The following is a 26,578-nucleotide window of genomic DNA, read 5'->3' on the forward strand; positions in this document are numbered from 1 at the left end:
TTGAAGTGAGGTGAGATCGTGCCACTGCACTCTGAACCTGGGCAAGAGGGAGATTCCGCCTCAAAAAGAAAAAAAAAAAAAAGACATCTGGCAGATACTCCAACTTGAATAAAAAGGCAAAAAAAAAAAAAAATTTCCCCTTTCAAGGGAGCTACTTGAAAATTCAAATTTACCAGGCAGGGCATGGTAGCTCGTGCCTTTAATCCCAGGACTTTGGGAGGCAGAGGCAGGTGGATCACTTGAGCTTGAGAGACCAGCCTGGTCAACATGGCAAAACCCTATTGCTAACAAAAAACACAAAAATTAACCGGGCGTGGTGCTGCACCCTTGTAGTCCCAGCTACTCAGGAGGCTGAGGTGGGAAGATCACTTGAACCCAGGAGGCAGAGGTTGCAATGAGCCAAGATTGTGCCGCTGCACTCCAGCCTGGGTGACGGAGTGAGACCCAGTCTCAAAAAAACAAAGAAAGAAAGAAAATTCAAATTTACCTTCTTGCTTTTTGTAATTTGCTCAGTCGGTTCCCAAGAGAGTAGATACACAAATGGGTGTAGCCGCCCTATCAGCAGTTGCACAACAAGGCTATATGGCAACGCAAACACTACTACCCACCTCCACACACTCTAAAGGGAGTAAATTCCCTTTAGAAAGTTAAACTAGTTGGCCGGGAGTGGTACCTCACACCTGTAATCCCCAGCACTTTGGAAGGCCGAGGCAGGTAGATCACCTGAGGTCAGGAGTTTGAGACCAGTCTGACCAATATGGTGAAACCCATTTCTACTAAAATTACAAAAATTAGCTGGGTGTAGTGGCGTGCGCCTGTAGTCCCAGCTACTTGGGAGGCTGAGGCAGGAGAATCGCTTGAACCCGGGATGTGGAGGTTGCAGTGAGCCAAGATCGTGCCACTGCACTCCAGCCTGGGCAACAGAGCAAGATTCTGTCTCCAAAAAAAAAAAAAAAAAAAGTTGAACTAGTTAAAAATCAACACATGCGGCCGGGCGCGGTGGCTCAAGCCTGTAATCCCAGCACTTTGGGAGGCCGAGACGGGCGGATCACGAGGTCAGGAGATCGAGACCATCCTGGCTAACACGGTGAAACCCCGTCTCTATTAAGAAATACAAAAAACTAGCCGGGCGAGGTGGCAGGCGCCTGTAGTCCCAGCTACTCGGGAGGCTGAGGCCGGAGAATGGCGTGAACCCGGGAGGCGGAGCTTGCAGTGAGCTGAGATCCGGCCACTGCACTCCAGCCTGGGTGACAGAGTGAGACTCCGTCTCAAAAAAAAAAAAAATCAACACATGCGGCCGGGTGCGGTGGCTCATGCCTGTAATCCCAGCACTTTGGGAGGCCAAGGTGGGCAGATCACGAGGTCAGGAGATCAAGACCATCCTGGCTAACACAGCGAAACCCCGTCTCTACTAAAAATACAAAAAATTAGCCGGGCGTGGTGGCGGGCGCCTGTTACTCCCAGCTACTTGGGAGGCTGAGGCAGGAGAATGGCATGAACCTGGGAGCTTGCAGTAAGCTGAGATGGTGCCACTGCACTCCAGCCTGGGCAACAGAGTGACATTCTGTCTCAAAAAAATAAAAATAAAAAATAAAACACATGCTGAATGAGATTAGCAATTTATAGAAGTAAACATCCCAAGAAATGGCCTGCAAAGATATGGCTGACAAAACTTGTAAACACCTAAATCCATTCTAGCAGTCTATGTATTCTCAAGGACACAAGAACCAACGTGTATTAAAATCTAGCTAAACAGAGGCCAGGCACAGTGGCTCACACCTGTAATCCCAGCATTTCAGGAGGCCAAGGCAGGTGCATCACTTGAGGTCAGGAGTTCAAGACCAGCCTGGCCAACATGGCAAAACCCAGTCTCCACTGAAAATACAAAAATTAGCCCAGTGTGGTGGTGCATGCCTGTAATCCCAGCTACTTGGGAGGCTAAGACAGGAGAATTGCTTCAACTCAGGAGGTGGAGGTTGCAGTGAGCAGACATTGCGCCACTGAACTTCAGACTGGGTGACAAAGCGAGACTCTATCTCAAAAAAAACTCAAAAAAAAAAAAAAAAAAAAAAAGGCCGGGCGCGGTGGCTCAAGCCTGTAATCCCAGCACTTTGGGAGGCCGAGACGGGCGGATCAAGAGGTCAGGAGATCGAGACCATCCTGGCTAACATGGTGAAACCCCGTCTCTACTAAAAAATACAAAAAACTAGCCGGGCGCGGTGGCGGGCGCCTGTAGTCCCAGCTACTCGGAAGGCTGAGGCAGGAGAATGGCGTGAACCCGGGAGGCGGAGCTTGCAGTGAGCAGAGATCCGGCCACTGCACTCCAGCCTGGGCGGCAGAGCGAGACTCCGTCTCAAAAAAAAAAAAAAAAAAAAAAAAAAATCCTGCTAAATGGACTGACAGGAATGGCTGTAGAAGTCTAGAAAGAAAAAAAAGAATTTGCATGTTTTCCAGGGGAAAGGATTTCCTGTCTTGGATGTGGCCATTGTAGCCTCAGGATGCTAACCATTGATCCCATCAAAATTCTTGGCTCTAGGAGAATGGTTTGGCAAGCTGACATTAGAATCCCAAGCAGTCTAGAAACATATTTCTCACTTACAATTATTAAAATTAACCGTCTGAGGTGGGAGAATCACTTCAGAAGGTCGTGCCAGGAATCTGAGACCAGCCTGGCAACACAAGGAGACCCCATCTCTACAAAAAAATTAAAAAAAAAAAAACAAAAATCAGCCGGGTGCAGTAGTAAACACCGACAGTCCCAGCTACTTGGGAGGCTAAGGCAGCAGGAGAATCACTTGATCCCAGAGGTTTGAGGCTGCAGTGAGCTATGATCACACTGCATTCTAGCCTAGGAGGCAGAACTAGACTCTGTTTCAAATAAATAAATAAATAAATAAATAAATAAATAAATAAATAAATAAAGTTAACTTTCTTTCTCCTATACCAATGTCTTGTGAATTTCGGTCCCCTGGGCTTGCTCAACCATGGGGTGGGGGACCATGGTTTAAATTAAGCCTCTGCCCCCACAACACTGAGGACAGAGAAGGCACTTGATCACAAACTTCAGTGCAAAGAATCTGTCATCCAGGCTGGAGTACAGTGGCGTAATCAGAGTTCACAGACGCCTTTAACTCCTGTGCTAAAGCTATTCCTCCCCTCTCAGCCTCCCAAAGTCCTGGGATTATAGGCATGAGCCACCACGCTAGGCCCCAGACCACTCTTAACTGCTCTGGCCTGCATCAGCAGGTCTCTCCCTCCTCAGTGGTAAGGAAGCTTCTGCAAGAACAATCTTCCGGTGACTGGAAATACAGTAGTAAACCAAAAAAACCTCTGCCTTTGTGGAGTTTATGGAGAGAGAGACAACAATAAGCATAATAAATAAGCAAGTTCTACAGAGTATTTGACAGTGATGACTGCTATGGAGAAATATAAATCAGATGAGGTCAGGTGTGGTGGCTCACTCCTGTAATCCCGGCATTTTGGGAAGCCAAGGCGGGTGGATCACAAGCTCAAGAGACCAGCCTAGTCAATATGGTGAAACCCCATCTCTACTAAAGTACAAAAATTAGCTGGGTGTGGTGGTGGGTGCCTGTAGTCCCAGCTACTTGGGAGCTGAAGCAGAAGAATCGCTTGAACCCAGCAGGCAGAGGCTGAAGTGAGCCGAGATCACACCGCTGCACTCCAGCCTGGGTGACAGAGACTGTATCTCAAAAACTAATAATAATAATAATAAATCACATGAAAGAGGATGAGATAGGTAGAAAGAATGGACCTCACTCACAGTGACTTTTGAGCAGACTTAAGGACTTTCTCTATTGTCCAACAAAGTCAAACATTTCCCACACGGTTCTCTCCAAGTAGCAGATATCTTTCCAGATAGGATGTGTTACAGCTCCCTAGTGAGCCTTGGATAAATTTAAACTAGTGTTGACTCCTTATACACCACTCAGTGAAATTCGGCATGCACTCGCTTCCAAGCCACTGCTCAATCTTACTGTTTGTCCAGGAGTAACGTATTCATTAGTCTGAACTGTGAACAGTACTGAGCAGTAGTTATCAGTTAGTCCTGCTGCATCCTGGCATTTAAGATAAAGGGCAAGCTACAAGATTAGAGCAGGTTAGAACGTATTTGATAGATTCATCAGTTTACTCTTGGGTGGGTGAAGGTTTTCATCATTTATAATCATTTATAGCTTGCCCCTTTCCACAAATAATTTGAAGAGGAATATCTAAATCTCAAACCAAGTGATTATCCACTTGTTTCTTTAAGATCTCCAAACCTAACCCAGTATCTTGTCTGCCTAAAGACCACCTTATATCCAACCAAAGTCACTTTCCATTACTAAATGGACAAAACTTGTTTCATTTTGTTTTTGAAACAATAAAGAGTCTTGCTGTCACTCAGGCTGGAGTGCAGTGGCACAATCACAGCTTACTGCAGCCTTGGCCTCCTGAGCTCCAGCAATCCTCTTGCCTCAGCCTCCCTAGTGACTGGGACTGCAGATATCCACCACCACTCCCAGGTAATTTCTTGTAGACATGGAGTCTCACTCTTTCCCAGGCTGGTCTCAAAACTCTTGTGGCTCAAGATATCCTCCCACCTTGGCCTCCCATAGTGCTGGCATTACAGGTGTGAGTCACTGCACCCAGCTGGCAAACTTTTTATGACCTAGAATTTTTTTATCATTTTTCCTTCTGTGGGTCTACTCTTCAAACGATTTTGCTTACCTATCGAACTACATTAACTAAGTATTAAATCCTCTGCTTTTTTTTTAATTGACCAAAGACATACATTCCTACCAATCAGAGCTTCTAAAAAGAGACAACCGGTTGATTATTCCAGCCAAAAACAAGAAACATGAAGCTTTTAAAGTAAAATGGCTGCAGGGTAACTCAGGTTGAATGCAAGATTTCTGTTCTTAGACTATTTCTAAAATCCTGGGATAGCCATTTCTACCTTGGTTGATCTCTAAGAACCTGGAGACTCCATGCTGGGAAGGAGTGGCTTTGTTCAAGCCTCCTGCTAAACAGAAGAGAAACCCAGTTCCACAGATAACTAAGACCCAAAGCCGAGGCCAAGAGTCCAGGCCCCCAATCCAATGTACTTCCCTGTGTAACACATTCTATCTGCCTTTCTTCTTTTGGTTTTCAATGTTGATTTGATCATGGAAAGTGAAGCAGAGGCCGGGCGTGGTGGCTCACACCTGTAATCCCAGCACTTTTAAGAGTGTGAGGCGGACAGGTCACAAGGTCAGGAGATGAGACCATCCTGGCCAACATGGTAAAATACGTCTCTACTAAAAATACAAAAATCAGCTGGGTATGGTGGCATGTGTCTGTAATCCCAGCTACTCAGGAGGCTGAGGCAGGAGAATTGCTTGAACCCAGGAGGTGGAGGTTGCTATGAGCCAAGATCATGCCATCTTCACTCCAGCCTGGTGACAGAGCAACACTCCATCTCAAAAAAAAAGAGAAAAGAAAAGAAAAAAGAAAAAGAAAAAGAAAGAAACAAAGTGAAGCAGAATAAATGCACCAAACTCCTCCAACCCCCACCACAAGCACCACCCCATGCCCGGCCCACTCTTACCTTGCTCACAGTTCTCTACTGTCCCATACTGAGCCAGCAGGCTGTCCAGTACCTAGGAGCATGGAGAAGGGAAGTACACTTAACTCTGAGTCCCAGGACCCTTGCAAAGCAGCCACTGGACACCCTGCATCCTAAAGCAATGGGGCATACACAGAGTCATAGGAGTGTTTGAGCATTATTACCTGTCCAGTGTGACCTTTCTGGGGTGCTAATGCGGATGGGGTGTCTTTGCAGGACTGTACTTAAGTTCTGCCTTAAGGGCTTTTTGGGAAGCAGACCTGGGCTGCCTGGGTCCCTAAATTATCTTCTGCCACATTACCAAGTTTAGGGCTTAGGAAACACTCATCTACCATCTCCCTAATGCCTCTCACCATAGGGACAACCTAAAAGATGGGGCTGTGGGTTAAGAAAAGATAAGGCTGGGCGCAGTGGCTCACTTGAGGTAAGGCATTTGAGACCAGCCTGATCAACACAGTAAAACTCTGTCTCTAATAAAAATACAAAATTAGCCGGGCATGGGGGTACACGCCTGTAATCCTAGCTACTTGGGAGGCTGAGGCAGGAGAATCGCTTGAACCTGGAGGAAGAGGTTGCAGTGAGTCAAGACCACGCCACTGCACTCCAGCCTGGGCAGAGAGCAAAACTCCATCTCAAAAAAAAAAAAAAAAAAAAAAAAAACAGAGAGAAAGGAAGAGGAAGGACGGACGGAAGGAAGGACGGATGGACGGACAGACGGACGGACAGGACCCAGGCCTCCCTGGCCTGGCCCCAGACCTCCCCAATCATTTCTGGCAGCTCCAGCTGGTCCAGATGTACTTTCTAGGCTCCAGTATCCCATTCCATTTAGAGTTTCCCCCAAACACTTACTTCCCATCGGAGCTGAGGTGGAATATTTCGGATTTGAATTTTCCGGCTCCTGAAAGTAAAGAGGGAGCAGAATTAAAGAAAGCTCTGAATACATGAGGGGTCTGTAAACTTGCAGTTTCTAATCCTTGCCCCAGTTTCTATTTCCTTACCTTCAGCTCACCAACACCATAGTCTTAAAATCTAAGAATAAACTTTTAGGAATGGAAACTTGCAGTAGGGGTACCTTGCTTTAGAGACCAAAATTATCATGAATGCTACCACACCTAGGAATGCAGAATCAGGTGTTCTAAGCACTCAGTTAACATTTCAAACAAAAAAAAAAAAACACACACACACAACTGTTTTGTTTATCCCACTACTTTCTCACTCATTCCTTTATTCAGTAAGCAGGTTACCATAACTATGTTCCGGGCACTAGGAATACAAAGCTAAATAAGACATTATTTTTTATTTTTTATTTGTTTTTAAGACAGAGTCTCGCTCTGCCACCCAGGCTGGAGTGCAATGGCACGATCTCGGCTCACTACAACCTCTGCCCCCTGGGTTCAAGCGATTCTCCTGCCTCAGCCTCCCTAGTAGCTGGGATTACAGGTGTGCGCCACCACATCAGGCTAATTTCTGTATTTTTATTAGAGACGGGGTTTCACTATATTGGCCAGGCTGGTCTTGAACTGCAGGCCTCAGGTGATCTGCCCATCTCGGCCTCCCAAAATGCTGAGATTACAGGCATAAGCCACAACACCTGGCCCAAGGCATTATTAATTAATCTAACAACCATTTAATTAATACCTACTTCACATACTACTTTGTTCCAGATGCTGGAAACACAGAAATAAACAAAAGAGACAAAATGCCTGGTTGAAGGTGTTCACAATTTATTAGGTGAGATAATATACACAAACAAATCACAGCAGGATATAGTGCAGTGGTTAAGTCCTTGGCACAGATACGGATTTAAACCTATGCTCCACTTACTAGTACTGACCTTTACAAGTACTTACTAGTACTAAACTGACTGTTTAACCTCTTCAAGGCCATTTCGTTCACAGGGTGGTAGGTGATGCTAGAAAATGTAAGTACTTAAAGTGTAACAATAGATGTATCTGTGAATACTAAGGTGGGAGTGATTAACACAGGTACAAGTCAGCATAATGCCACTACTTTTCTCTCTCCCAGTAACTATACAATATTTTTTTCTTCCCAGCTTTATTATGACTATTATTTACTAACAATCTTGTAAAGTGCTCTGTCACCCAAACTGGAGTGCAGTGGCATAAACACAGTTCACTGCAGCCTAGACCTCCTGGGATCAAGCGATCCTCCCACCTCCCACCCTCCTGTATAGCTGGGACCACATGTGCATGCCACTATGCCCAGGTAATTTCTTCTTCCCATCTTTAAAATGTAATTTTTAGGCAGGCGTGATGGCTCATGCCTGTAATCCCAACGCTTTGGGAGGCCGAGGCAGGCCAATCACTTGAGGTCAGGAGTTGGAGACCAGCCTGGTCAACATGGTGAAATTCCCTCTCTACAAAAAAAAAAAATTAGCAGGGTATGGTGGCACGTGCCTGTAATTCCAGCTACTCAGGAGGCTGAGGCAGGAGGATCGCTTGAACCAGGGAGGCAGAGGTCACAGTGAGCCAAGATCAAACCAGTGCACTGCAGCCTGGGCAACAGAGTGAGACTCATTTAAAAAAAAAAAAAAAAAAAGCTAATTTTCCCTAAGGAAGGCTTTCAGGTTCAGGACTGACTCCCAGATCACTTGCTCACCACCCCAATCAATGCACTAATCCCTGTGTTTAAGACTTCTAAATTGACTTAATGCATTGGTCAATTGCATTTGTATCTTTGTTTATCCTTGATTACAAACTCTTAGTCCAAGGACAATGTCCAAAAAAACTCTAGTGGCTTGAAGGAAAACTGAACTAGAAACTAAGAAAGTCTAGTTCTAGCCCTTTACCTGCCCCTGACTGGCTGTTCCTCTAATTAAGCCTCTCTTAAGCTTCGGGCCTCAGTATTCCTATCTGACATGCCAGCCCTTGCCAAGCCTGGGGGAAAGGGTGCTGAAAACATAAGGGACCAGAGAAAAGGGATGCTAAGCTCTAGCTGTAAAAGCATTGACCTTGGCTATCCTGAGCCAGTTCACTCACTTCACCCATGTGACCTCAATATCTCCAGCTTTACAGTGGATACAAGCAAGGTCTCTATGATATTTTCTAGCCTGCCATTCTAAACATGTTAAGGAAAACTCTCTGAGGGATGAAATAATGGGGAAAGAAGGAAATAAGTATTGAAGAGAATCTCTGCGGCTTTCTTTGGTTTGTTCATGAACTTGACCTAAGTAGGTCAGATTATAGCAGGACAAAATAATAAGATACAAATCCAGTTCCAGGTCCCCAAATGCCATCAGACCACCTTTTTGTGATTCAATTCATTGGCCAAGAGGGAACCCCTGCCTCTACCCTTGTGAGGAATTTCCCACAACTCATTTGATGACCAACTAGACAGACTGAAAATGTAGAAGCCCTCACAATGAAAGCAAAGCTGCTGGAAGAAATGAGGAAAAGAAATGGCCATGCCATTGGAAGACTGAGAACACAGACCTAGTTTAACACCTATAACAGGTATTGCCCAGGCCCAGGCCCAGGACCTCCCTCAAGGGAACACTTCTGGATGAAGGGCAGAGAGGTCGGGGTGGCTTACCTGGGAGTTCAAACCAGTAAGGGCCTAAGGGAACCCCAGTTTAGGAGCCCAGTTTGAAGTGTGCTCTTTCAAGATGGTCCCTTAGTACAATCTAAGGTCAAAGGTCAAAATTCCCTCACACTTCAAACTCCCAGTTTTAGAGGCTTTCTTTCGTGGAGGGGATGGGGGGAGGAGAAGGGTGGCAGTGGTGAAATCAAATCTCTGCTGGGATGTTAATCCATATCCTGAAAGCAATGGCAGGCAGATCGTCTGGAATGTCTGGAATGTTCCAGGAGAGGGAGGGGGAGGAGGGCAGGGCCACCCAACCAATGAAAGAAAAGACATCCTGGCAGCCCTCCCCCACCCCCAACCAGCAGAGACTCACCCAGCCCTCCAGGGCACACACCCCACCCTGGGAACCCACTCCAGGCCCCTCCAGGCCTCCTTTCAGCAAAGCCCCCAGCCCTGATTAAAACACAACGAGGGGGCAGGGAGGCACAGAGGCCATGAAGAACCTTTGTCTTTTAAGCCCTTGGCCCAGTTTCTATTAAGTATGGTGCTACCTAATTTCTTTCAGGCCCAAAGCACATGGGGCATTGCTGAGAACTGTAACCTGTATTTTCCTTCGCTTGGTCCCAGTCTCATTCATTCCACAAACACTTAGAGAAGGCCTGGTGTGGGCTGAGCTCCGGCAGTGTATTGGGAACTTGGGGGATCCAGATGGAAGCTAAGAGCACCCTAACTGGTTACTTGTTCACTCTGAACCTTAGTTACCTCCTATGAAACTTGAATAAGGCTTTTATGAAGACTTCAAAGAGAAGTTGTATAAAACAAGCTGTTTGCCATGTAGTAAGCACTCAGTCCATGTCCAAGTCCCCAGTCCCAGGGAACTGGAGTATCCAGACTAGCATGGAAAGAGGCAGGCGGGTAGGGTTGACAATAGTAACAATTATTAAGATTTTACTTATGCACTGGTGGGTAAAATAGTGAAAAATACCACTGCCTAGAGCCCCACCCCACTCCCCCATCTCCCCAGTTAAAGGGTCCAGGTACCAGGGACCAGGGACCCACTCCAGTACTTCAGTAGATCAGCTTCTACCAGAGCTACAAAGTGCCTTTGCCCAGTGGGCAGTATCTCCTGGGCACCTTCTATGTGCCTGGATTGCCGAAACCAATGAACATCCATTGTTCAGAAAAGGAAGGTGAACTCTGAGTTCATTAATTCCCCCCACCCTCTTCCACCCTCCTATAGCTGATAAACCTGTGGATTCAAAGAATGAAGCAACCAATCCCTGGCAATAAAGGCAACAGTTGCACCAGCCTATTTTCCTGGGTGTCAACATGCTGTGGCTTCTGGTGCCCTCTGCCTGCCTTGATCTACAGAGCAGTTATCAGGTCCTGGGCCAGGGGTGGGGCATGTGGGGGCAGGCGGCAGCTTGCCAGATACATAGTAGCTATTGAGGATTCACCTCTCAAAGGCTGCTGGGCCAAGGAGGGGGCATAAGAGCAACAAAGACGGAGTGACCATTCTCCAGAAGCCCAGGGGGGATTCAGGAGAGGGAAAGAGCATCCTTGCAACAGCTTAAGAAGCTATGTAGGAAGTAAGAGATTCAGGGAGCACAGGGAGAGGGCCCCTGGGAGGGAGATGAGATTGGGAACTCTCCCTGGGCTGACAGTTCTCATCCTTTCATACCTCAAGAGTTCAGAGAAGGCCGGCCGCGGTGGCTCAAGCCTGTAATCACAGCACTTTGGGAGGCCGAGACGGGTGGATCACGAGGTCAGGAGATCTAGACCATCCTGGCTAACACGGTGAAACCCCGTCTCTACTAAAAAATACAAAAAACTAGCCGGGTGAGTTGGCGGGCGCCGTAGTCCCAGCTACTCGGGAGGCTGAGGCAGGAGAATGGTGTAAACCCAGGAGAGGGAGACAGTGAGCTGAGATCCGGCCACTGCACTCCAGCCCGGGGGAAAGAGCGAGACTTCGTCTCAAAAAAAAAAAAAAAAAGAGTTCAGAGAAGTGTCACTGACTTGACTTACACCAAAGAGAAAAGAAAACAGTTCTCAATTAGGGAAGAGCCTACTTTTTTTTTTTTTCTTTGAGACAGAGTATTGCTCTGTCATCAGTGCAGTGGTGGGATCTTGGCTCACTGCAGCCTTGACTTCCCAGGCTCAAGCGATCCTCCCACCTCAGCCTCCTGAGCAGCTGGGACCACAGGCACATGCACCATCACGCCTGGCTCCAATTTTTTTTTTTTTTTTTTTTTTTTTTAATTTGTAGAGATGGGGCTTCACTATGTTTTCCAAGCTGGTCTCACACTCCTGTCTGTCCTCAAGCAATCCTCCCACCTCAGCTCCCAAAGTGCTGAAATTATAGATGTGAGCCACCACACCAGGATGACAATAATTTGACGTCATCAAATACCTAGTCAATGTTCAATATGCCAAATAATCACTTTTCAACTAACTATGGAAATAGGAAGCTGGGAAAAGAAGTTAATAGTTTAAAGAATTATAGGTGGGATGTTTTGATTTATCGGAGTGCAATTCCATGGCACAGACCCACTGTTCACTGGGTCATGTGAACTCTTAAAGTGTTTTCTATTTTGTCCTCCAGCCTAAAGTGAGTTTACTTTGGCAAAGGCCTTCTGTTCCCTTTATGTCTTCAAAAAGGCAGCACAGGGACAATGCAAAGAGTCTGGATTCAAACAGGCTTTGGGTTCAAATTCTGGCTGTGGTTCTGTGTGGCTGTGTGACTCAGACAAGATACTCAACCTCCCCATCTCAGTACCCTGGTCTGTAAAACATCCATTGATACTACCTTAGCGGGTAGGGAGGATTATATGAGATAATGAATCTCAGAGCCTGGCATGTTAATTCCCTTCGGTTAAAGTAGAAGTTAGGGCCGGGTACTGTAGCTCACGCCTGTAATCCCAGCACGCTGGGAGACCGAGGTGGGTGAGTCATGGGGTCAGGAGTTCAAGACCTGCCTGGCCAACATGGTGAAACCTAGTCTCTATTAAAAATATATAAATTAGCTGGGCATAGTGGCGCACACCTGTAATCCCAGCTACTTTGAAGCAGAAGAATCGCTTGAACGAGAGAGGCGGGGAGGTTGCAGTGAGATCGCACCATTGTACTCCAGCCTGGGTGACAGAGCATGACTCTGTCCCCGACCCCACCTTCCCCAAAAAATACATATATATATATATACACCCCAAAAAAAAAAAAATTAGCCAGGCATACACCTGTGGTCCCAGCTACTCAGGAGACTGAGATGGGAGGATCACCTGGGCCCAGGAGGCAGAGGTTGCAGTTAGCTGAGATGGCACCATTGCACTCCAGCCTGGGCGACAGAGTGAGATCCTGTCTCAAACTAAATAAATAAAGTGTAAGTTAGGAGCCAGGCACGATGGCTCACTCCTGTTGTCAATCTTTTAAAGTCATATTGTAATTCTTATATTTTAGAAATACATACTGAAAGTTACAAATAAAATGACATGTCTAAGATTTGCTTCAAAATAATCAGAGCGCAGGGGAAAATGAAAACAGACTGCATATGCATGGTAATTGTTAAAGCTAACTGATGGGTGGTACATGGAGGGGTTATTACATTATCCTTTCTACTTTTATGTTTGTATTTCTTTCCATAATAAAAAGGTAAAAACAAAAAAGACTGGTAATTCCAGCTCACCCAGTTCTGAAGTCATAAGCAGTTCAAAATTAATAGAAACTAGTATGAAGTAATGAAATTTTCCTTTTGGTGTTCTATTCGAAAGAATCCAGAGCATTGAGGAGCTTACGGAGGCTGGAAGGAGACTAGGGCTTGGGGTCCAAGGGAGGAAGGAGCAAATGCACCAGATGAGACGGTCTCAGAAAGAGGCCTCCCAGGAAAGCAGTGTGCACAGTGTGAATGGGAACTCTAGGTCTCAGGGAGGGAGGCTGAAAACAGCCCCTGGGACTGGGATTTCTCTAATCCTCTGCAAACCTGCTTTCAACCTCCATACCCAGAAGCAAGGATGCCATTTTCAATCACATTTATGGCCTCCCTCACCCCTCCCTAGAGGGAGAAGTGCCTTTAAACTGGGGTGGGGCAAGCCAGTTGAAGGAAGGGAGGAGGGCAAGGTGGGAGCAGGTTTTGGAATCTTGTCAAGTTTGAGGCCCCAATTCCCCTAAGGCCCCTGTCATGAGTCAAGCCTGGACTTTCATCTCCAGCAAAGAAGTAGGATTAAACCGGGATCTTCAGATTAGAACCTTCACCTCCACCCTTCCCCCAGACCAAGCTTCCGGCTCCATGTGTGGTCTTGGACAAGTCAAGCCTTCAAATCTGGACCTCAGTTTCTCACATCTGGGAAACTAGGAGTAGGATTAATCCATCTTAGAGGGTCCTGTGTCCCCAGACAGGGATCAACCCTGTCTACCTATAAGAAAACACCTTCTTAATTAGACGGATTGTCTGTGCCCTAATAGTCTGAATAACTGGTTCTTAACTTTTTTTTTTTTTTTTTTTTTGAGATAGTTCCTGTTAGGATAAAAGGCAAGAACACTCCACCAGAAAAATGCACTTTGCACGTCATTTCAAGATTTCAGGGGTTAATGAACACTTTCGAATTCATCCATAACCCCAAAGTAAAGACACACTGCTTAATGCCCATCCCCACCTAACACTTTTAACTTCATCCCAATGATATCTAAGTCTTCAGTCAAGGCTGCAGGCATCTCAAGAAGTAGAGAAGGCATCAGCCTGAAGCAATTAGAAAACAAAGCTAGACTGGGAGCCGGTTTGGGGTTCCCCGGATGCTGGAAAATGAGCAACAAACATGTTTCAAACCTGCAAAAACACACACACCATGCTCACATCATCTAACAGGTACCAGATTTCTAATCAGAAGTCAAGAAGCTGGTGGTTTCTGGTAAGAGTCCAGCTGCTTGGAGCCATTTCTTCGTTGTTGTTGTTGTTGTTGTTATCATCTTGATAGCTACTATACACTGGGCCTTCTCTGTCCACTACAAAAACCACTAATTACATTTGGCTGCTCTGCTGAGGCTCTTGCAGTGTGGCCAGTCCAACTGAGCAACTGAATTTTTCATTCTGTAACTTTAAGTGTTAGGCCGCGCGTGGTGGCACACACCTGTAATCCCAGCACTTTGGGAGGTCGAGGCAGGTGGATCACCTGAGGTCAGGAATTTGAGACTAACCTGGCCAATATGGCAAAACCCTGCCTCTACTAAAAATACAAAAATTAGCTGGGCATGGTGGGCATGCCTGTAAATCCCAGCTACTGGGAAGGCTGAGGCACAAGAATCGCTTGAACTTGGGAGGTAGAGGTTGCAGTGAGCAGAGATCGTGCCACTGCACTGCAGCCTGGGCGACAGAGCAAAACTCCGTGTCAAAAAATATATATATATAACTATTTAACTTTTTCAACTGTAAACATTATGAAATTTAAAAACAGAGCAAGTGTTTCCAGTCAAAACGTAGCATCTGAATTTGGAATGTGTTGTTAAGTATAAAATAAAATATGGCCGGGTGCAATGGCTCACACCTGTAATTCCAACACTTTGGGAGGCCGAGGTGGGTGGATCACCCGAGGTCAGGAGCTCAAGACCAGCCTGATCAACATGGCGAAACCCCATCTCTACTAAAAATATAAAACATTAGCCGGGTGTGGTGGCAGGTGCCTATAATCTCAGCTACTTGGGAGGCTGAGGCTCAAGAACCACTTGAACCCAGGAGGTTGAGGTTGCAGTGAGTTGATTTCATGCCACTGCACTCCAGCCTGAGCAACCGAGTGAGACTCTGACTCGAAAAATAATAAATAAATAAATAAAAATAATTTTAATCTAGTTTAGAATACTAGATTTCTAAAACTTGAGTACCCTCCAAAAAAAGATTAAATATCTCTTTAATAATTACTTATACTGATTGCATGTTGAAATCATTTTTTATATGTTGAGTTAACTATCTTTAAAATTAATTTCACCTGTTTCTTTAATACGGCTCGTAGAAAATAAAAACTTACATGTATGGCTCACATTGCATTTCTATTGGACAGTGCTGGGCACTGTGCTACAGTACCCAGCACACAGTGATTGGCATGGTCCCTGCTTTCACCAGGTTTAAAGTCCAGCAGGGGACTTGGTTTGATTTGGTTGGGTCTGGGATAAGAGAACAGACAAAGCTAACTGGGGAGTGAGGGAGGGATGCTCACTGGACCCCTTCATAAGTAGATGATTCTGCTAACTCTTCAACAAGAGGGTTCCATGTGGCTGACACCAGAGTAGAAGCCCCCTCCCAAAGCTGGCCCTTCTCCCAATTGTCCCTCCCATCTGGAAGTTGCCCTAAGGTGCCAACCTCTGCCTTTTCCAGAAAATCACAACTGACTCAGCCCTTCCTCCCCACCCCACCTCCTTATCCCTACAGGGTAGAGAGGCGGTGAAAAAAAAAAATTGTCCAAGAAAACTTCTGAAGGGGGCGGACCTGGCACGCTTCAGGCATGGCAGTAGCTGAGAAAAGGGGCGGGGGCGGGGAGGGGAGGAGGAGCTGGCCAAAAGCCCAGGGCTCTGTGCCAGGCTGATCCAGAGGCAGGGCAGCCAGACAGGCAGGAGGACAGGCAGGAGGACAGGCGGGCGGGCGGGCTGTCGGGTGGCAGGCTGGCAGGGGTAGAGGCCAGAAAACATTGACCTACTGGGAGATGTGGGACTGAGCAGAGCAGATGCCACCACCACGAAGAAAGCCAGAGTGTGAGGGGACTGGAAGGCAAGGACACCACTGGAATGCAACTATCACCCTGTGAACAAGGTCTTTTAATGTATGTGGCATACACACACTGCCTCCTTCCTATACTCCTTGTTGGGGAAAAATAGGAAAGAAAAGCAGGTCACCAAGAGCTACTCTGGGCTGAACCCTTCTTCCCACTCCTCTAGAGGGCTCTTCTACCCATGTTTAGGGGACAGAAGGGAATCACTTAGCTTATATGACCAGACACACACACACACACACACACACACACCCCTTAATCTGTCACCAGTAAGTTCCAGTTGAAAAACATCAGATTGATACATTGAGGTAGAAAGGAAAGGGGGTAAGCCTCTGAAGCCTGAGAGGATACTAAACAGTCACCCTCATTTCACAGATGGAGAAACTGAGGCTCAGAGAAGGAAACAGACTTGCCAACTTGGAGGCAGGACTAGTAGCCTGCTTGTGCTCACTGCACCAAACTCCTCTGCTTTCTCTCTGAAGACAAGTGTTAATACAGCAGAAGCCTGAACAGCCCCGACGTCAGGAGCAGGAAAAGTGCCCATATTCTGTATGGTTAAGCGCGTGCCAACTGGCTTTTACTGCATGCGGCTCTAATTTGGGCACGGGATTTCACTTGCAGAAGAGCTAAGTGCCCTATAATACGGCTGGATGGCTGTCAGGGAGATTTTTTAGCGGGGTGAAAGGGTGCTCACCAAAAATTCCTACCATGCAAAATGTCATCTTGCTCTAGGGGAGGAAGAAAGCAACTTGTGGAAGGTACTAAGTGGCGGGGGTCAAGCTAACCTCAGCAAGAACACTTTGCTCAATTTGCCTATTTGGGAAATAGTTTGACAAGAAAGCCCATCTGAGCAGCCCCCAAGGAGGCCAAAACGAAGCTCTGGGACAGCCCAGCTCTTTCCAGACAATTCCACATCAGCCTGGGCTAACTGCCACCCTCTCCTCCATCTTAAGTGACTCCCAAAGGGGAGAGGTGGTCATGTGGAAGCACAGAGAATATGGGGGGTCCCTGGGGTGGAGTGAGGGATGTGGAGAAGAAACCATCAGGACAAACCTAAAGTATGAGGACAAATGGAAAAGAGATGACCCAACAGGAGCTGTGCAACTGAGCCTTCCTGCTGGAAGCAGAGATGGGGAGGCCCCCCTCAGGCACACTGCTCACCATCCTTCTCAGACTGGCAGAGGGAAGGGAAGAGTTTCAGAATCTTCCCCCGGGGTCGGGAAGGTTACTAAGCTCCGACAGAGGGATAGGTGGGGGGCAGGAAGACCATCTCCGGCCCGGCCCCGCCTCCCTGGATGATCCCAGCACTTTGGGAAGCCGAAGCGGGCGAATCGCTTTAAGTCAGGAGTTCGAGACCGGCCTCACCAACATGGTGAAACCCCGTCTCTACCAAAAATACAAAAATTAGCCGGGCGTTGTGGCGCATGCCTGTAATCCCAGCTACTTGGGAGGCTGAAGTTGTAATGAGCCGAGATTATGCCACTGTACTCCAGCCTGGGCGACAGAGCACACGCTTGGGCACTCGGGGGCTCAGAGGCCCGGCCGAGGATGGAGCTGGTGCCCAGTGGAAGGCGTCATGCGAGGTGCCTTGGAAAGGGACAGAGTCGGGCTCTGTTCCGTGAGAGGGACAGCCGAGGTGGCCCTCTCAGGAGCAAGGAGAGGAAACCAGACCAGCCTCCAAAGCAATCAGTCTTCGGCAGCTTCCCACTGCACCATGAGAAGGACCCGACGGACATCCACGTGCTCCTCGTGGTCCTTAGTGCCCCCTGGTGAGGATGGGCAAACATCTGGGCACCAGCCAAGCAAGCGTCGGCGTATCCGTGAGTGGCGGGCACTGCGCAGGAGCCCTCAGGGATCCGCATCTCCCCCTAGCTGCCAACCATGACCTGCTGGTGGGAAACACGCACTGCTGCTGGCTTCTTCCTGGCGGGGGCTTCGTCAGCCAGTCTCTCCCCTGACACCGGCCCCTGCGTGGCCCTCTTCCCCTTCAAGTGCCCTCTCAGGGTAGGTCTTCCTCCCCAGGGCTCCGCACGGTCTAGAATGTTCTACCACCAAGGATCCTGTCTGGGAGGACTGAGTGCCTTCCAAGATGGTTCTCGCCTATCCTTGGCCAGGAGGAGGGGACAGCCAAGAGGACCCAGGCGGTGAACACGGCCCCTCGCGGTGGAGCAGGGGAAAGCGCAGCAGAGCGGGCCACTGAGGGGGACGGCGATATGGGGCTGAGACTGAGGGGAGACTGAGGGGGACAGGGACTGAGGGGGAGAATGAGAGAGAGACTGAGAGGGAGACTGAGGGGGACGGGGACTGTGGGGAGAACCACTAAGGGGGATAGTGCGGTGCCTGGGAAGGGCGGCGGCAGCTGAGGCGGGGGAGGGGCGCCCTCGTGAACGGGCAATAGAGAACTGAGATGGCGCAGCTGAGGGGCGGGCTATCCCCGCCTGTGCCCACAGCCGCCCCCTCCCCAGCCCCTCTCACCTAACCCGGGAAGCTGAGCACTCGCCCTCCCACCCCGGCCTCTGGGTGGGCTGAGGCCGCAGCGCACAAGGAGGGGGACAGAGCAGCCACCCAGCCCCTCCGCTACAAGGCTCCGCACAGTCTCGAATGTTCTACCGCCAAAGCCCCCTTGGGCGCCCCGACTCGCTCCAAACCTGTCCGGCAGGCACCAGCGGCCCTCGGCTACCCGCCCTGGGCCCCGAGGGGGAGGGGACCCGCGCCAGGGGCTGCGGGGTGGGGGTGGGGACCAGGACTTTGCCCTTTGTCTCTCTCCAGAGCCACCGGCCGGTCGAAACCCGACCCCATGGCGAAGCCAGGCAGCCTGCGAGGGGCAGTCTCCCCCTCCGGGGTCCTTTAGTAAATCCAGACCCGACCTCCCTGTGGTCAGGGCTGTGACTGAGGTGGTCCTGTGGGGGAAGGGGGCTTCCCGCCTGCACCAGGCCTGCAAGCATTTAAGTGGCAACCGGTTGGGGGTAGGGAGCCCGGGAGAGGCTGGAAGTGGGGCCGCAGAGGCTGGAGGGGAGAAAATGGCCCGGGAGGCGGGATTCCTTAGAGACCTTGGCTGGGCCGCGGGAGGAGGCGGCACGGGGCGGGAGGCCTCCCACTGTGAGGCCAGGAACTAAGGCCTGGGAGCAGGGTGGGGGCACGGAACTAGGAGCCTTCGGCGCCCACAGAGGAAGAACGCTCTCCTCCCGTGAAAGTCCCCAAGGCCTTCTGGGAAGCTCCATAGCAAAGTCACAATAGAAGTCATACTCGCCCCCATGCAGAGTAGGGCATTTGTTTGGGGGTGAGAATGACCTTTCAGCCCTTTTGGGGTATCATCAATTAATGATCTTGTTAATAACTCACCTTTGCATGGTGCTTTAGAGTTCACAAGGTACTTCTCTTTGCGCACACTATGAATCTGGAACCACTACAAGAGGCTGAGTTGAGCCTCTCAACAACAGGGGAGACTGAGAATATTGCTACTTTCGTTCTGCAGATCAGAAAACTGGCTCAGAGAGGTCAAGGTGACACTGGCCAGCAAATGTCACTACATTGTGCAGCCTGTTCCTACTTGCCAGGAAAAAAAAAAGTAACTGGGTTCCTGATTTTTTAGAAACTAAAACGTATGGAAGCCAGGCGTGGTGGCTGGTGCCTGCAAACCCAACACTTTGGGAGACTCAGGCTCTTGCTTGAGCTGGTAAAGTCAAAGCTGCAGTGAGCTGTGATCGTGCCACTGCACTCCACCCTGGGTGACAGAGGGAGACCCTGTCTAAAGAAAGAAAGAAAAACTAACATGTTGGAACTATGAATTATGATTCTGTAGACTTGTAACAAAGGTCAACTCTTTGTCCTTTCCTGCTGGGAGGAGGGAGGAGGAGAAGGAGGGAAAAGGAAGCATCTCAATTCCTGCCCTTCCCCCCAAGCTCCCATTTTCCCGTGGGTTGAACCCAAACAAAAGGGGGGGTGGGAGGATCAGCCTAAAGCTCCAGCCCTGGTACCTTCCAGAAGCGTCAAAGGATGGAGGCTCCTAGAGCTCAAAACACTCATCCAGCTTATTTTATGAGGTTTCTGGAGATGGGGAGGATTCAGGTGAGGAAACAGAGTCCCAGGAAAATAGATAGTGACCCCAGATCCCACACCTTACACATCTGCAAAAGGACAGGCTGAGACTGACACCTAAGTTCTAACACCACTCAGATCCTTCTTCCACTTTGTTCAGCTTCCTCTCAGTGTATTATTTCATTCCAACAGAATTCCCATTTCCCATCTTAGCCACCCAGACAAGGGGAGAAAATTTGGACCCATCCAATCTCAATTTTCTTCAACTGGCTTTATCTGCTAAGCTTACGCCCCACTTCCCAGCCCCTGCAAAAAAAAGCTCAAGAAAACCTCCACCTCTCTGGGTATTGGAGGATCACCTGTTCCCAACCTTTTCCTTTTTTTTTTTTTTTTTTTTTTGGGACAGGTTCTCATTCTGTCACCCAGGATGGAGTGCAATGCCACCATCATAGCTTATTGTAACTTGAAACATGTAGGCTCAGGCAACCTTCCTGCCTCAACCTCCAGAGTTCGCACCTTCTAAGGGAGCTCAACTTTGGAAATAGAAATGCCTGAGTTTGAAATCCCAGTACTCCTACTTATTGAAGGTGTGACCTTAGTTCAGATTCTTCTGTAGAATGAAGATAATACCTTCAGAGTTCTTTGGGAGATTCGGTGAAGTAACAGCATGACCTGAGTAGATACTCAATAAATGCTCCTGCAATTGTAGAAAGAACTCATCTTTTGAGCCTTACCACCTCACAGTGCTCAGAAGCAAAGATGCTCAATAAGAGAAATAAACAGGAGTGGCTGCCCTGTTAACTGAGAGCCTCATTTCTGTGAATCCTCACTTAATGCCTCCCTCTTCTAGGTGAATGGTCTGCCCAAAAACAGCTTCCTGTCCATCCACAAGGCTGTATTTGTTTTTGTTTTTTTTTTTGTTTCTTTTTTTGAGACACTCTCACTCTGTTGCCCAGGCTGGAGTGCAGTGGCACGATCTCGGCTCACTGCAACCTCTACTTCCCAGGTTCAAGCGATTCTCCTACCTCAGCCTCCCAAGTAGCTGGGATTACAGGTGCACGCCACCATGCCCAGCTAATTTTTGTATTTTTAGGAGAGACGGGGTTTCACCATGTTGGTCAGCCTGGTCTCGAACTCCTGTTCTCAGGTGATCTACCCGCTTCAACTTCCCAAAGTGCTGGGATTACAGCATTTTGTATTTTTAGTAGAGACGGGGTTTCAATGTTAGCCAGGCTGGTCCACGAGGTTCCTCTTAACCCATTCCTATATTTTTTCTGCCTTGCCTCCAAAACCTAGATTAGCTCTAAAGCCTCCCTCCTCTATTTTTGTTCCTGAGTTTGTGTGCCTCCCATTTTAGTGCGTGGACTCCTGGACTCTGTACTCTCAGCTTTTCCTGGATTTAAAGTGAAAATGCTGGAGGGCAGAGACTTGGCCTTGTACCTCTCTCTTTTGGGAGCCCTCTCAACCTCTATGTCTCACTTCCCCACCTGAAAAAACCCAATAATGCTAAATAAAAACTCAATAAATAATCAGTATTTAATGCAGGAAAGGGACACACAAAGGCTTCCATTTTCTTTAGAATGAAGAGGTGACCGAAAAAGTAAAACTGGCAATAGTTTTTTTTTTTTTTTTTTTTTTTTTTTTTGAGGCGGAGTCTCGCTCTGTCGCCCAGGCTGGAGTGCAGTGGCCAGATCTCAGCTCACTGCAAGCTCCGCCTCCTGGGTTTACGCCATTCTCCTGCCTCAGCCTCCCGAGTAGCTGGGACTACAGGCGCCTGCCACCTTGCCCGGCTAGTTTTTTGTATTTTTAGTAGAGACGGGGTTTCACCGTGTTAGCCAGGATGGTCTCGATCTCCTGACCTCGTGATCCGCCCGTCTCGGCCTCCCAAAGTGCTGGGATTACAGGCTTGAGCCACCGCGCCCGGCCAACTGGCAATAGTTTTTAAACGGCCATTTTTTTTGAATCCCAGCACTATTTACTGGAAATGACCAGAGGGAAGGAGGAATGGGTAATTTATTATTTGATGGGTACAGAGTTTCAATTTTGCAAGATGAAAAGTTCTAGAGATAGATAAAGGTGATAGTTACACAACAATGTGAATGGTTTTTTGTTGCTTTTTTTTCTTTGAGATGGAGTTTTGCTCCTTTTCGCCCAGGCTGAAGTGCAGTGTCGCAATCTCAGCTCACTGCAACCTCCACCTCCTGGGTTCAAGCAATTCTCCTGCCTCAGACATCCGAGTAGCTATAATTACAGGCGCACGCCACCACGCCCGACTAATTTTTGTATTTTTCGTAGAGACAGGGTTTCACCATGTTGGCCAGGCTGGTCTCAAACTCCTGACCTCAGGTGATCCACCCACCTCGGCCTCCCAAAGTGCTGGGATTACAGGCGTGAGCAACCACGCACAGACATGAACGTTTATGTCACTAAACTATATACTTAAAATGGTTAGGGTGTTAAATTTTACCTTTTTGTGTATTTTACAATTTTTTTTTTTTTAGATGGAGTTTTGCTCTTGTTGCCCAGGCTGGAGTGCAATGGAACGATCTCAGTTTCAAGAGATTCTCCTGCCTCAGCCTCCAGAGTTGCTGGGATTACAGGCATGCATTACCATGCTCAGCTAATTTTTGTATTAGTACAGACAGGGTTTCACATGTTGGCCAGGCTGGTCTTGAACTCCTGACTTCAAGTGATTTGCCCGCCTTGGCCTCCCAAAGTGCTGGGATTACAGGTGTGAGCCACCGCGCCCAGCCTAAAAATATTTTAAAAAATATATATATATATTTATATATATAGATACATAGATATACACACACACCAAGGATAAAGAGAAAAACCCACAAGTTTCCAAAGAAAAAATATCTGAAATATCTGTTAAATTATATTTCTAGCAGGGCACGGTGGCTCACGCTTGTAATCCCAGCATCTTGTGGGGCTGAGGTGGGTGGATAACCTGAAGTCAGGTGTTCAAGACCAGCCTGGCCAACATGGTGAAATCTGTCTCTACTAAAAATACAAAAATTAGCCGGGCATGCTGGCGCACACCTATAGTCTTAGCTACTTGGGGAGACTGAGGCAGGAGAATCGCTTGAACCCGGGAGGCAGAGGCTGCAGTGAGCCAAGATGGCACCACAGCACTCTGGCCTGGGCAACAGAGCAAGACTCCACCTCAAAAAAACAAACAAACAAAAAATTATATTTCCTTCCATCTGCACTGTAAGATCAGGGTCTTTCACTTGCTCCTCATTGTATTTCTAATACTTAAGCAAAAGGCATCTCATGCAATAGTAGACTCTTAATGGATAAAAGTAACTGGATGAATGTATGCATGTATGAATCAATGAATACATTAGAGGTACCAATTTTTGCAGCAATATGCAAGCTATCACAGAAGTCTGCAGCGTCTTATTAAATGTTTTCTCCCATGGCTTTTCATTGTAAATATATATTTTTAAGTTATTTTTCAAACAGCCAGTGACTGAGTGGCAAGGACCCGACACACACTCCCAGGCTACAGTTGCTAACCATGGGGCTTTTAAGAGAAGACAGCAAAGGAGTTTGGACCTAGACAGACAGCATTCCTCTTTTAGTTAGAAGTTTAAAGGAAACTACTCATTCAAGATGGCCAGCAAGAGGGGCAAGGGTAGAAGAGTGGAACAAAGATTATCTCACAGAAATATTAGAGGTTTGTGAAGATCATTCTGTTCCACCTCCTGCCTACACCCAGAGCTCATTCTGGACAGGAATCACTCCACTCTATTCTAAAAAGCAGCAGCATATCTTAACCAAATGGTAATAAATATAGAGAGGAAGAAAACCCTATAGATAACCTCAGTCAGCTAGATTTTAAATAAATTTAAATAAGTTTCAGGAAGACCCTTAACAAGAGTACATTCTTCTGAATCTAGCTGCTTCCTCAGCCAACATCCTAGTACATCTAGTCTTTGTTTGGAATACACTGGCTGCAGCCACCAACAGCCATGTCTCTCTGTGAAGAATTATCTTTGCCCTTCAATTTATTTACTTTTTTTTACTTTTTTTACTTTTTTTTTTTTTGAAATGGAATTTCACTCTTGTCACCCAGGCTGAAGTGCAATGGCACAATCTCTGCTCACTGCAACCTCTGCCTCCTGGGTTCAAGCAATTCTCCTGCCTCAGCCTCCCCGGTAGCTGGGATTACAGGTGCTAGCCACCACGCCCAGCTAATTTTTGTATTTTTAGGAGAGACGAGGTTTCACCATGTTCGTCGGGCTGGTCTCGAACCCCTGATAGGTGATCCACCTGCTTCAACCTCCCAAAGTGCTGGGATTACAGGCATGAGCCACTGCGCCTGGCCTGCCCTTTAATTTAGAACTTCGTCTCCAAATCCTGCCAAAGCAACTGGTCTCTATTACAGTTGGAGGTTCTCCTCCCAAGCAACTTAGAGACCTTAGGGAGAAAGTAGAATAAATATTTCTAACTTTGAATAGACATCCTCAACAAGTTTACTCCACCCAAAAGCTCCCATTTCAGTTCCTGTCTCCCCTCATTTTCTCCTCCTCAGAGTCCCTAATGGAAAGTTGACGAGCCCCAAGCAATCCCAAATGCCACTCTAGAAAGAGGCAACACACATCATTCTGCATAAACTAATTGTAAAACCCTTTATAGTAAATGATTAAAGTCACAAGCCTGTTAAAAGACTGAAAACCACATCCGGATGAGAAGCCCTTTTCCTCCCCATCCCAGTAAGAAGGTTCAACCCTTATTCCCAGGGCTGGGGCTGTGGACCTGTGTGTATGTATGTGTATGCATCCACCCATGTGCCTGCATTACGGCATGCAGCCTTTGAGCAGAGAGCTGAAATGAAGAAATGGGCATAAAAGTGGGTTCTGTGTGCATCTTTGGGAATTGGTTCCAGACCAGGGAACCAGGGAGAGAATGTGAGGACACTACAGAGGCAGAAGAAGTAGGGAACAATGTGTGCAGTCACCCCTGGGTATCTAGGGATCCCCAGTTCCTGAATGCCTATTTTGTTAGCTTACCAAGAGCAGGACATGAAAATAAACATACCCATCCCAGCAGAGGGGGGACATCGCTCTCATTTCTTCCTTCCTCAGACCCCCAGGAGGATTCATACAGTCCCCTTCATCCTGAATTCTTACAACACCTACCTTATATGCAGAGGTAGTTCCCCTCTTACCAATGTCCCTACTCTACATGTACCTTTGACAGCCCTAAAGTGTGAAATTTCAGCTAGGAACCTGGACCAAGTTCAGGGCATAAATGGTAACAGAATAAATGGCCTGTTTCCCCTAATGAACAATTAGTAGCATTATCTGCCATGCTTGCCTCATCTCTCCAAGCCTTCTGTCTCAGAGAATGTACTGGGGGACTCTATAACCTAGGGGCTCTGTGGGGTTGCCCTGGTGAGCTTCATCTCTCTCCACTAAAAGATGGCTTTTCCTTTCAACATACAGGTAGAGTTACCAAAGCACCCTACACACAGACCCCCTTCAACATGCCTAGCCATCACTGTTCCTAGTGCCTTAGATATATAGCCCAAGCTGACACACACAGTTCAAACACAAACTCTCATGGACACATTTTCAGGCATCTGTACACTTGATCAGTTCTAATACTCATGGAGCTTACCACAGCTATATGGGGCTGAGTAGGATACAACTGCAAAGCTTCAAAGGAGGACAAACAATGGCTAGGGCAGGAGTGAGAGAAGTCAATATCTACAACAAAATAGTAACAATAAGAGCTACTGTGTACTACTATTAGGACCACCTCTTTACAGTTACAGAAATTGAGCTCAAGCTTTTAAACCCTGAATGCTCCTGGGAGGAAGACCTTCCTCCAGACCCCAGTAAAAGATGAGTGAGAGACCCAGGGTAGGTCATTAAGACTCTGACCTAACAGCACTTCTACCCTCCTGGAGTCTTAAGAATTTTGAATGATTCCTTTCCTCCTCATTCCTCTTTGCCAAAGAGCTCAGACCACACAAACAACCATTACACACATATTTCTGAATTCTCTGATTTCTCCGCTTAAAGATCCTAACTATATCCAATCAACTAAACTAAACTATCCAATCAAATTTCACTCAGACTTAACATTTTCCATTTCAAGTGGCCAAAACATCCAAATGAGTGACTGAGTTGGTTTCTGTTTTTATTTGAGACACAGTCTCGCTCTGTTGCCCAGGCTGGAGTGCAGTGGTGCGATCTCAGCTCACTGCAACCTCCACCTCCCAGGTTCAAGCAATTATCTGGCCTCAGCCTCCCGAGTAGCTGGGACTACAGGCATGCACCACCACACCTGACTAATTTTTGTATTTTCAGTAGAGACAGGGTTTCACCATGTTGGCCAGACTGATCTTGAACTCCTGGCCTCATGTGATCTTCCCTATTCGGCCTCCAGAAGTGCTAGGATTGCAGGTGTGAACCACCAGGCCTGGCTTGAATGAGTGATTGAGTTTTTAACTAAAACTAATTCAAAATGAAAAAAAAAAAATTGAAGTTCTCCTTAATCCTCTTTTCATAAGGAAATGTGGAGAGGACTGACTAGAATCCACTAACCAGACGCGATAGAAAGGAAGAGAAAATGCAGAGCTTCCCCTCTTCTCCTGCCTCCTCTATTATGGGATTTTTCTCCACAACCC

At 47.5% G+C, this 26,578-nt stretch overlaps 1 protein-coding gene across 4 annotated transcripts in view; it reads right to left on the minus strand.

Moving 5' to 3' along the window:
- IGF2BP1 (insulin like growth factor 2 mRNA binding protein 1) overlaps positions 1-26,578 on the minus strand; it is a 58,334-nt gene that overhangs the window by 23,480 nt on the left and 8,276 nt on the right. For 3 of the 4 annotated variants that reach the window (XM_025363564.1, XM_025363562.1, XM_025363561.1), the window contains exons 3-4: positions 6,455-6,503; positions 5,588-5,639 (exon numbers count right to left, since the gene is read on the minus strand). In XM_025363564.1, coding sequence (XP_025219349.1) covers positions 5,588-5,639; positions 6,455-6,503 — 101 coding nt within the window. Of the gene's footprint in view, positions 1-5,587; positions 5,640-6,454; positions 6,504-17,481; positions 17,668-26,578 lie in introns of those variants that run through there. The other variant, XM_025363563.1, reaches the window with a different exon arrangement.

Source organism: Theropithecus gelada, chromosome 16, assembly GCF_003255815.1.
Source record: "Theropithecus gelada isolate Dixy chromosome 16, Tgel_1.0, whole genome shotgun sequence".
Classification (NCBI taxonomy): Eukaryota; Metazoa; Chordata; class Mammalia; order Primates; family Cercopithecidae; genus Theropithecus; species Theropithecus gelada.